Source organism: Camarhynchus parvulus, chromosome 17 (assembly GCF_901933205.1).
Source record: "Camarhynchus parvulus chromosome 17, STF_HiC, whole genome shotgun sequence".
In the NCBI taxonomy this organism is placed as follows: Eukaryota; Metazoa; Chordata; class Aves; order Passeriformes; family Thraupidae; genus Camarhynchus; species Camarhynchus parvulus.
The window spans coordinates 4,419,975-4,432,204 of record NC_044587.1 but is presented as its reverse complement, the minus strand read 5'-3'; the positions used below and the strand labels follow the sequence as shown (position 1 = coordinate 4,432,204).

Genomic DNA, 12,230 nt, shown 5'->3' with positions numbered 1-12,230 from the left:
CTGCATTAACCCCATGGGCTCCTTGAGCTCAGCAAGGATGTCCTGCCAGGGTTCTCCTCGTTCAGCAGGGTCCCACCAGGCACTGGCTGTGCAAGACAAGTGGGCTCAGAAGTTTAGACAACATGGAGGAGGTTTAGGGCACACCAGGCAGCCCCAAGGATGGTTTGGCAGAGGGGATGTTGGGGCTCTGCACCCTTTGAACCTGGAAGGAGGACACCAGGGGTCAAGGCTCACCTTTCAGCACCATCTTTGCCCTCCTTCCCCATGGCACTGCTGTTCAAAGCAGAGTCTTTGGAGTGGCCATCTTTGACAGGGGGAGATTCCTGACAAGAGAAAAGGAGTTTTTCATCATTACACGGGGTCCTTGAGCCCAGCCAGCCTTGCATTTACAGTCTGCCTGCCTCTAAATGGCCCTTTACTGTAAATTCCTACAGAGCAGTTAAAGATTGATGCAAGTTAATGCCAAATGCCAGGAAAACACAGAAGTTAATCAGACAGGAAATTTGGGACCATCTCTGGAGACCAGTGTAATTAGTACTGTTTGCTTTTAACATTGTGAAATGATGCTGAAAGTTACAACATAAGTCAGCTGTTGTCTTGGATTTTAACCCTCTCATGACCTTTTACTTTTCCTCCAGCCCTTCCTGCTGAAATACACTTTGCCTCCTGCTTTAATCCAAACAGACACAATCAGCTCGAAGCTCTCCAGTTTCAGTTCCCCTCCTGACCACAGCCCCCCTGCCTCAGGGGATGGATGCTCACTGCTCCCTACCTCCCTTCTCTCCCATCAGAAGAGGTTTTGCAATGATGCAAGGTTTCCACTCCACAACTCAGGGCTGTGGAAATGAGGCTAATGCAAAAAAGCAGAACCAGCTGAACCCGCGGCACGGAACAGCAGGTAGAGAGCTCAGAGCAAAGATACAGCATTTTAAATTAGCCATTTATTAAGGAGACAAATAGCCATGAACAGCAAATGGGAATATTAATCCAAAAGTGTCAGAGTTCAGAATTATTTAACATCATGCAGAGTGAAGCTTGGAAATGCAAACCTAGTGAACAGACAGGACTGAAACCACCTCCATGCTATCCACCCAGCAAGGAAACACCCTGCTGAGCCTGGGTTTCTTGGGGTCTGCAGGATTTTTCCAGACTCTATCTGTGAAGCCCTTTGCTTCAAAGTTGAGAATCTGCTCAGAGCTGCCCAAAAGGATGGGCCTGCCCAGATGTGTCTCCTGAGGGGAAGTGATGGCAGCACTATCTCTTGGCGTGTTTAACACCACCATGGATACAGGTCCTGGAGACATCCTGCAGGAGATGTGCCTTCCAAGAGGAGGGCAGGCAAAAGGATCACCACATACTGCTGCCAGTTTCCTATGACCCAACAGGAAGATGGGACCTCCCTGGAATGGAAAACGCCCTGGCTCCTCTAGGAAATATCAAAGATGCAAGGCTTGGGTAAAGGAAGAAACAGCGTGTGAGTACAATGCTAAATCAATCATTTACTTTGCAACCAAACAGTGAAGGAAAAAATAAGTATTTAGTGCAGAAGGCTTTCTGTATTAAAATAGGGAAGGCAAAGCAGTTACAAGAAAAGATGTGGCCCCAGGATGGCTCAGGGTGCAGCTCTCTGCAAGGGAACTTCACACAAGCAGCTCCAAACAGCCAGCGAAGCAAGAGAAGCCATCCCTGACTCCTGCCAGGGCTCAGCATCACCCCAAAAGCATCTCCTGCTCTGCACCTGCACCAAGAGGGCCCCCAGAGCTGCAGCCAGCAGTGGGCAAGCAGAGGGATGGCCGGGGAGCTGGGGCAGCAGAGGGATGGACAGGGTGAGCAGAGGAGCCGGTGCGAGCGGGAGCGCCGTGCAGTCGGCATGCACCGGGCAGGGCAGCCCCTCCCGGGCCTCTCGGGCTGTTACTTACTCCTTCAGAGCCTGGGAGTTCCCCGTTGCTCTGGCCAGAGGAATACAGATTGACATATTCACCCTCACCAGCCTCCTCACTGGCGTTTTCACTCTGAGGGAGACAGGATGAAAGGAAATACGTGATGGTGCCCCCCACCAGCGCTTTGTGGCAGACAGAAGCAGGGAGCAGAACTGCCCTGGCAGCTGCTGTCACCTCCCTCGGAGCTGTTCTCTGTCTCTGTGGCCAACAGCGGCCACTGAGGCCGCACCATCGTGGGGATCATTATTTCTGGCTCTGGAGGACTATCCTGGAGGCCCTGGTCTGCAGCAGGCACTGCTTTGCAAGAGCTGTGGGCTCCAGGTGAGAGTGCCAAGGTGCAGTGGGCGGATTTCAAGGTGCTGGAAGCAGAATGTTCAGAGCTGTGCACAGAGCTCCTGTCCTAGCCAGGGCAGTCCTGCTGAGTGCAGACCAGCCCTCAGCCCCATGGGTATCAAAGGTATCCCCCAAACTAGGCTACAAGCATGGACTGGACCCATCAGGCCAGAATAAACCAAACTCAAGGCCTTTTGGGATATAACAAGGACCCAGTGCAAGGAAGATGCAAAGCAAGGTCACATCCAAAGCGTGAAAAGCTGCACATTTACTCTGTAATCAGTGACCCTCTTCCAAACTTGGCAGAGAGGCAGCACTAGCATGCCCTGTGCTGACAGCTCTAATCCCATCAACTCTCAGCTTTGCAGCAGACCAAAGAGGAACTGTCTTGAAAATGAGGTGTTCAAAAAAGTATCTGTAATGGACAGACCTGCTCAGTGATGTGCAAAGGGATCTGGGACCTCAAACTAGCAGAGTGGGAACAGTGTTAGCCTCACTTCACCAACATGCGACAACCTGCCACCAAGCACTCAGCTGGGGCTGATGGGAACTGGGAAGAGCAGGAACCTGGAGAGAACAATAGGTTTTATGCACAGGAGAGACAGAGCTGGACTGGACCCACTGCTCCTGGTGACTCAGGAGGGAGCAGGTGGCAACTGCAGGATGTGAACTGCTGTTAGGAGCCTGTATTTAGTAACTACCAACCTCACAGAACACTCCTTTACCTCCCTCAGCTTTATCTTACAATTGCAGGAAGCTACAGCCAACTCTCCCCTGCACCAGCATTTGACATTTCGTGTTTCCTATATCTGCGTAACATTTTCTAAAACCTACTGAGGCTGTCCATTTTTTCCCTAGCCACTTTTATATGAAATTTCCTCTCTGCAATCCACACACATTTGGAAACCAGACTAGACCACAATTCAGCACGCATCAATACAAGAGACATTTTCTTTGAAAGCAAAACCCCAACAAACAAAGGCAGCCTTGCGTGAAGGCGCGTTATCATCTCTTTGGATGGTCTCACCGAAGGCGTCTGGAGAGAATCAGTGAAAGAGGTTTCAGAAGGAAGGCAGACAGGAGCATTCCCATTAAAGCTGCTCTCCTGAGAAGAGGAGTTTGGCACATCCACAGTGCTGGGTGACTGGCTGGCTGCAGCGGGCACCGCTAGGTCGGGGCTCTGGGACAGATGGACAGGCGGAAAAGGTGGAGTGGAGCAGGAGGAGGAGGTAGAAGACAGGAAAGGAGGTATGGAGACTTGGTTGTGAGGCACAAAGTCCTGGGAGTAGGACCTAAACACAGATTTGTACTGCAGGATGCAGAGAGACAACACAAGAAACAAGGAGGATGGGGAAAGGAAAGAGACAGACAAAAGAAAAAGTAATTAGATTGGCAGCAGCATAGCAGTGACAGCACAAGGCATTTCTAACACAGGCAGCACTATTTCACCATCCACACACTAGAGCAGGAATTGCTACCTGGGATTCATCAGCCAGGCTTTTCCTGGCTGTTCTTGCACCACCAGCAGCCTGGCCGCTCATCTCACAGACGGAAAGTGAGCAGCAAGGTGTGAGCTGCAGGTATCCAGCCTTTGCTAGGCAGGGGAAAACCTGGATAGCTCAGAACTGCTAAAGCAGTGACCCTGAAAATCACCTGAGTGGAGGAAAGGATGTGAAGGCCCACAGAAAGCACAACTCTGAGCATGCTGGAAGTATCTACATAGAGAAAACTACTTCAAGTGCTGATTGCTTTTCTGGGATTTTCCACAGGATCCAAATTTAAGATGCTTTTTGCTCCAGCCCTGTAATTTAACAGCTACTGTGTCAAGTCTGTTCCAGAACACACAGCTCCCAGGGAGGAGTGGCTGGATACTGCCTTCAAAGTTACACTGAAGGATAAAGGAGATTATGCTGCTACTCCTTCCCATTCGTGAAAAACAGGGAGCAAAAAATGGTAATTGCCCTCAGGAGTGATGAATTCCTTATCAAACCAATCCTTTAATGCAGTGCCTTGAAGAGTCAGCTGAAGAGATGAAAAGAGATCATCTGCGTAAAGCTTTATTTCACTATCTCTCCTAATCATCAGATTACTGTTCAGATAATATTAAACAGGGTGCAGTGGGAATATATTGTGCCAAGAAAAACAAGAGCAACCCTCTGTCTTTTAACATCTGGTGCTAGTAAGATTTGCCATCAGGGTAAGTCCAAAACAAAGCTGACTACCATTAAAAAAAAAAAAAAAGCTACATCTGCTGGAGAGGAGTTTATTTTAAATCTTGCAAAGCTGGTCATAGTCAAGTGGACTGAAAGTAGAATCACATCATCCAAAAAACCCCAGGCTGGAACACAGTTGTGGTGCTGCTCCATTGAGGGATCTGCGGCAGGACAGTGCAGTACAGAGCTCTCAAGAAGCACTGACACAACTTGCTCAAACCAGGCTGAAAAGTGACACCACTGTGATGTAGAAAGAAAGGGAATCAAAGGCAGGAATCGGAGAATTCAGGCTACATTTTCTCAGGAGAGTTGAGCAGGTAAGAAAAAGCAAAGCTTAGTCCAGCACCTGAGCCCCAGCAGCAGCACCCAGCTCAGCAGTGGGATTTTTGTTTCTACCTAGGAAACATGTGGGCTTAAAAATTTAAACTGATAACAGCCTCAGGCCAGAAGCCTGGTCAAAAAAGCTTTTCCACTACAAAGGAAAGGAAATGTAAAGGTCAATGATTAGGCTTTACCTTCCACCACCTTAATCCTTGAGTGCCTGTGCCTTGTGCCTTGTGTGGAGTCCAGCAGTGCTCCGGGTGTATTCTCAGGGCCCAAAACAAATTGCAGGCCATAATACAGAGGAGAGGAGGGGGATGCTTTGGAAAGAGATCTTAAAAGACTACTGAAAAATAATTAAAATGCAAATCCCCACCATGTGCCTGTGGCTAAAAGGAGACTGGCTCTAGGACAGGCTCCTCTCTCTTCCTGCCCATTTCTTTCTGGATGAGCGGCGCTGGCTCCAGGGACACTGTCAGCTTTTGGAGCTGCCTCAGTAACAATGACAACTCTAATCTCTGTATTTACTTTCTGCCTGGATAAATGCTCTACATTTATTCATTTTCACTTGCATGGCACAAACCACTAAATCCCTGGTAAGACCCTGGGCTCATGACATCACCTTGGCTCAGCAGATTCATTCTGCCTGCCTGGTATTTCATGATCTCACTGGCACTAATATTCCAATGATCACCCCAAGTCCCAGCCTAGACCCCAAAACCACTGCTCAACAGCTCAAGAAAGCACTCAAAAAACTGCTGTGCTGATAAGAAGATGCTTTGCCCCTGCAGAGGAAATGATTAGCTCCAGCAAAGCTCTGTGCCAGCTCCCCCATTGCTGGATTTCCTGCACCCACATGACACGGGCGGCACACGCTGTCCTTCACTTTGTACTTGATGGACATCTTCCACCCAGGAGGTCCAGGGGGTTTTGTCCCTGACCTGCTGAACCCAGAGGAAAAGGCAGGCTTTTGCAAAGCAGCAGTGGAGCTCACGCAGGGCAGGACTGAAAGGAAATGACTGCGCTCAGCCAAGTCACTGTGGGACAAGCCCTGCGTGAGGTGCTGGCAGGGTTAGCTCAGGGCAGGCTCTGCTTCCCTGCCTGCAGCCTGGACCAGCAGCTCAGGGACATGAGTTACTGCTTCTGGGGCAGGAACATTTGCACAGCTCCTGCCTCGAGGAGTTTCACACACATTAATCCTAATTTGAAGGCAATTTAGACCTAAATATAACATAACACTGAAGAAATTTTAGAAGTTTGAATGCAGATAAGTCAGTATTGACAACCACTGTATGCTTCTCTCTCCCTGGTCTCCTAATACACCTTCAGAACAACTTCTTGGCATGAGATATGTTGAAAAGGCCAGCTTAAGGCCCAGGTACCCATGAAAATGCATTAATCTTCATTATGTGATCCGTGAACAATCATTTAAGGATGCAGACAGGCTCTCAGCATGCTGTTAACAAAGGGAACAGTGCAGAGAAGCCTTTGGTGTGCTGGCATTAATTAGTCAGCCTGCTCTCAACTTCCAATCTTGTTGTAAAGTTGCATCTTGTAGAAAGGGAGCCAGGGAGCCCCCTCCTTCCTCCGGAGCCTGCAAGCAGCTCTGGAATTCCAGCTATGCAGCCGTGCTGGGACAAGAGCCAGGAGTGAAGCATACTTTTCAAAGGGAAAAAAAACCCACCCTGCAGTGGAGATGATGTCCATATGGCACCCATTCCTGCTGCTCCCCAGTCTGACCCAGCCCAGCCAGCAGCTGCCCCAGGAATTGCAGCAATGGCTTCCATGGGATCTGGGTGTTGTCCATCTCCTGGAAGCCTTGTCATCCTCTAAAATAAATACTTTTTTTGGGAGGGGACAGTCCATTCAGCACAACTGTCACAAGAAAACAAGCCATCCTTTAGTGCTCCCCCCCAAGAGGCAACAGTTTATCTTGGAAACAAATCAGGGCTTGTTTTCATCAGCTTCTCAGAGGTTTCCTGCAGGGTCAGTCAGTTACGGCTCCACGGACACAACCTCCTACTCCATGGCTCTGGTTTAAGTGAAGTGATTTCTGGGAAAGCTACAAAACAGGGAAAGGATGCTCTCCTGTCCCCAAACTCTGGCCACACTGCCAGCTCCCACCACAGGACCAGAAGAAGCTCCCAGCATAAATAACTCTGCCTTGTGACAGCAAACGGCCAAGACAGGGAGAAGAGGGAGCTCCCTCTCCTCTTACCAGTGCACTGGTTTTTTAGAAAAAACCTTTCTGCCACTTGGGAAGTGCTTGCACAAAGTCAGCTTTGAGCTGGGAGCAGTCTCATCTCCTGGGAGCAGCAGGAAGCAAACCCTGAACATTTACCACACACTGTGACACAGAGGTCTCCCAGAGACAGCATCTTTCAACCTTTTCAATTTGCTGCCTTTGATTTTTTGCAACTGTGAATATTTCAGAACAGCTTTCCATCATTAGAAGCCTTGTTCCAAGATGTCCCAAAGGTCAGTGACATTCTGGCTGTTTATTTGGATTAGATGGCAGGAGATAAGCACTTTTTTCTATTAAAACTTATTTCAGGAGAGATGCTTCTTCACACTCAGCAGGCATGGCTGAGCACAGCTAACAGGCAGACAGGGGTATATATGCAGAGAGTCAGTGGTTCCAAGTTACAGCAGTCTCCAGCCCAAATCCAAAGTTGAATTCAATTATATGGCTGACAGAGCATCTGCAGCATCAGCAGACACAGTCTTTACCTTTTAAGCACAGCCTTCTCAGTTACCCCATGGACTTCTGCCAAATTAATCTGCCATCCTGGCAGACACTCCCAGATCAGGTAAAGCATCAGACTCCCAAAGTATGAAGCTATCAGAGGAAGGGATCTATCTTTGAGATCTCCCCTGCTAATGTTATTAAGGGAACTATGTGGGCAGCACGCCAGAAGTGGATGCCCAAATTGTAACAGTACAGAATTATGTTCACAAAATACTGGGTGTTGCAAAGTCATTAGACCCTAAGAATATAATTGCACAGACAACTATTTGAAAAGACTTCCTATCTCATAACACAATGCTGGGCTTCCAGGTACTTTTGCTAATGAGGAAGGAAATGCTCCTGCAATGAATGGCTGGAAACACAAGCTGCCAACAGAATGGCTTCAAGCACTGCCACAGGAAAGGCAGCAACTCCTCAGGCTGGAATGTTTCTCAGCAAGGCCTCTGACCTGGCTGCAGAGCTGACCTCCCTGGTTTTTAATGATGGTTACCACAGTGCAGGGATGGATGGGGCTTCGTGTGTCTCCTGGCTTCTGCACAAGAAAACACAAAATGCAAACTTTTCCTTGTGGAGGAGAGATTCCCGCACATCTTTGCAACAAAACAAATAAGGGGGCAGCAGGGGAAGAAAACATTTGTAAGATTTATTAACCATGCTGCCATGCATCCCTCTTTGGAAAATATCAGAATTCAATTCAGTTGCACCTCCAGCATCAACTCTTGAGCTTGTGGACAAAGCCCCCAGGTCAAGATGGTAGATCTGGAAAAGACAGAGTCTGGAGATCAAGACAAGACTTCTACAAGATCAGTCACACAAAGAACATGGGGTGTGTGGCCTGTGAAGTCCACATGGGACTGGTCAGAAAGACCTACAGAGACCTGCAGTGTTCCAACTGCAAGGAAAATGTATAAACCCCCAGGGGAAGTGGTTTTCACCACCCCAGAGGATCCAGTGATGCCAGCAGGCAACAGCACTATTAATATCAATGTCCAGGCCTGCCACAGTGGAAATGAACACAAACACAGAAGGAATGCTAAACAGGAAAGGCAAAACAATACCTAAGTCAGAGCAGCTGGTTAAAGGGATGCAAATCTTTTCAATCCCCCTTCCCTCTGCTCCAAATTAAGGAGTGAAAACCTCAGGACAGAAATGACCAAACACATTATGACTTCCCAGCCATGGGGAAGGCCTTGACTGAGGCTCCCACCATATGAATGAGAAGAGCTCAGATTCTGCTGAGAGCAGAGCCTGGTGTGTGCTGCAGGCTGGGGTGAGCTCCAGGAATGGGAACCAGGCAGGGAAAACGTGGGAAGCACATGGCTGTGTCATGCACGCCTTTAATCACTTATCTGACCCCCCTTTTCCTGAACACACGTTAGCACACACACAAGAAAGAAGAACAGTTGCTGTGAATTTTCCGTGCTCTTGTTCAATTTGCTCAAGAATGGTGAGAACAAGTGAGAACAGAAGCACTGAACTGGAGCTTTCACAAGGAAATCACTTGCGCCTTCTGCTGGAATCTGACAGCCAATTGGTGAATGGCAAATTACTGGAAATGTTCCTTAATTAAAAAGAAAACATAAAAAAAAACCCCAACATTTTGAGAAAGGCAACTTATTTCTCCACAGTGAAGGATGCAGCCAAATTTCCCCTAATGGCATGTACATGCCTTGGAGATACAACTGCTCCTTGTTTCAGTGAGGAAAAGCTTCCACAGGAGTTTCTGCAGCCACCAAGGGTGGATGGGCAGCAGTGGAGCTCATCACTGGATATTTCCTCTAGCATGCAGAGTTCTCCAGCTGCCAGGAAGCAACGAGAGTTCAAGATCTGATTACTGCTGCTGCTGGGAGACCTGCCCACCCATTTCCAGGCAAACAGCACAAGGATAGATTAAACCAAGGGACAGCAGCTCTGTGCTCTCAAGGAGGGAGGGAGGTGATCAGCTGGAGAGAAACCACTGCCCACCATAACCAAGGATGATGCTTCTTGTTGCAAACCTCCTTCCCCACTGCTTAGAACTTCCAAAAGAGGTGGGAATCTCTTGAATGATTTTTGACAGTACAATCCAGCTGTCCCCCCAGTGTGGCATTTAATGGCTCAGCTGTCCATGGGATGGGGAACATGCTGCAGTTCCTTAAAGCAGCAGCCCACACCACCAACACAAGCCCTGCTGGCACAGAGGCCAGACACGAGTCAGACTCGGATAAAAAACAGCTCAGCTTGCCAAACCTATGAGGTCTGATCCAGTTGCTCAAGATCTGCCTCTATCCAGTAAAAGCTATTACCTCTGACACAATTTCCTGCAAAGGAGGGAAAAGCACAATTAGTGGGCTGACAGAGCAGTGGTGGCAGCTGAGCTGCAACAGCCCCTGCAGTGCTGGCTGGAGAGAAAGGAGTCAGGGCTCTGGAAAAATTCATCCATTAAAAATTAAAAGATGCTCTGAACAACTTCACCTCTTTTCTGCTGTCTGAAAACAGTCTTGTTAAGCCATGTAAATCAGGAGTAAGGCACTAATCCTTCACCTGGAGCACAGAGCTAAGGGGATAACAAGCAGAACGTGGTGCTGGCTCAGCCTCCCTGCTGCTGGCACACGAACAGATGGGGACAGGGACAGGTCCTCCCTGGGAGTGACTCTGTGCCCTCCCTAGGCAGGCTCCAGGGAAGGGAAAAAAGCACAAGGCACTTTCTGAAAACTGGCTACACTTGCAGGGCCTTGCTGACACTGGGTCAGGGGACAGCCATCGAGTTTAGCAGCTCGGACTTCCTGGTATTGATCCAAGGAGGTTTTTGCTTCCTGTGCAGAATGAACAACAATTTATGTGGCAGACACATAATTTTAGGAGATCTGATAGCCACTGCTGCTATCTGGGTACACAAGAGGCCAAGTGCTCAGCTGGCAGTGTCTGAAAGGTGCTCTCTCCCTGGCACTGACTCCTCACTAGGGCTGGTGGCAGCTAATGCTGATTTTTGCCAGGTTTATTGTTCACCAGCGCTCACTTGAGTGCCCTTTCTCTAGGGAGAGAGGAGAAATGAAGACAAGAGGATATGAGGAGCAGAGCAGCATGCTGAAGTGCTCCTGGTGGCATCCCTCGAGTGAAACCTCCTGGGGCAGATGGCAGGAGGGGCTCTGCTCCTTCCAGGGCTGATGGAGGGTGGGTGTCACCCTGGGAGGGATCCAAACCCCCACAGCTGTTTCACATCTCTGTCTTATTAGGGACAGGGGAAACAGGATAAACTGTGGCTATGGTATGACACGGGTCAGCTATGATGCATGTAAGGACATTGGTATTCTGCAGCTCAAAGAGACACTTTCACAGTGAAAATCTCATTTTTGGCTGTGAAAAAATAGACCAGATAAAGTAATGAGGAACTATGAAGTGATACTAATTTAAAGGCACTAATGGAAAAATCACCATTTTTAATTCAGCTTATTTCATTTGACAGTGCCCTGTCTCATTGTTCTCATTGTTCCTCATGCTCCAGTCATTTATCTTATCCCTCACCAAATCCTTGCAAAAATGAGTAAGGATTTTTTAATGAAGTTTTAACATTTCTTAAAATAATATATTCACAGTAATGTAGTCCAAAGTAAGATGAGAATGGGTCAGAGCAATTTAATAGGTAGTAACCATTTAATCCAACAAGGACACTTTTTAAAATCAAAGTGCCCACGTATTTTTAGAACATTATAGAATCATATTTATAGCCTCCCAATTAAATCAAAAATAGTCAAGAACTTTTATCTAGTCCTACAGTTCCATGTTTTGCTAGCAAGGACCACTACCAAGTAAGAGAGCTGTACAATTCAGGACTTTTACTTCAAATTTTACAACTGTTTACCACAAATTTATGCAAACACTAACCTTGCCACCCCTCAGCCTTTTCATCTGTGCTGCAAAGCTGTGATAGTGCTCTCTCTCACACAAGTGGAAGCCAAAAGCTTTCATCCATGGCTTGTGAAGTAGCTCTACTTGTAAAGCACTTGAATACTTTCTTCTTCTTTGGACCAGTGATTATCACTAATTTTTAAAGAATGAGTAAGTGCTGAAATGGGAAGATAGCAGTGGCACAGTGGGAGGATACTGTTTTCAAACATTTAATATTAAACTAATTGAACACTTCGGAATCTTCTCAAGTCTTGCCTGATAATTTCTTCTCCAGAAGAAGCCTAATTTACTAAACATCCAGGTCACTGTCAAAAAATAGTGTATTCTCAGTTGTCATCACATGGCAATCAGAGCATAACCACACAGTTTTACATGAAAATGAGCACTGATGAGCTGGTGGAATCCCATGGTTGAATTTAATTTCATTATATTAACACTTTGTTATTACTACCATTTAATTTAAGCAGCTGATCAGAGATTTAAGCAGTGGTCTGATACTGTTTTGATTTAAATGATTTTCAGCTCCTCCTGCCATTTTCTCTTCAGGCTGCTCACAAGTGCTGTGGGAGAGAAAACCCTGCTCATCCATCAGCAAATCATACAAGCAAACTGAGCTTGTTTGGGACCATGGAGACGTGAAGGGAAGCAGACAGGCAAAAATGAGATGGAAGATCTAGCAGAGGCTGTTTTCTAGAAAAAAAATTAAATAAAGGAGCTGCAGCCCCTGTTCCACATCTTTGATTAAATCCATGGATTTTGGGGACAGCATCTTGTTATTTCTCCCAA

The 12,230-nt window shown here is 47.4% G+C and overlaps 1 protein-coding gene across 8 annotated transcripts in view; it reads right to left on the bottom strand.

Moving 5' to 3' along the window:
• RAPGEF1 (Rap guanine nucleotide exchange factor 1) overlaps positions 1-12,230 on the bottom strand; it is an 83,781-nt gene that overhangs the window by 14,284 nt on the left and 57,267 nt on the right. For 3 of the 8 annotated variants that reach the window (XM_030961221.1, XM_030961222.1, XM_030961225.1), the window contains one exon: positions 235-323. In XM_030961221.1, the coding sequence (XP_030817081.1) occupies positions 235-323 (89 nt within the window). Of the gene's footprint in view, positions 1-234; positions 324-1,919; positions 2,013-3,300; positions 3,583-12,230 lie in introns of all 8 variants that reach the window. The other 5 variants (XM_030961217.1, XM_030961218.1, XM_030961219.1 and 2 more) reach the window with 3 other exon arrangements.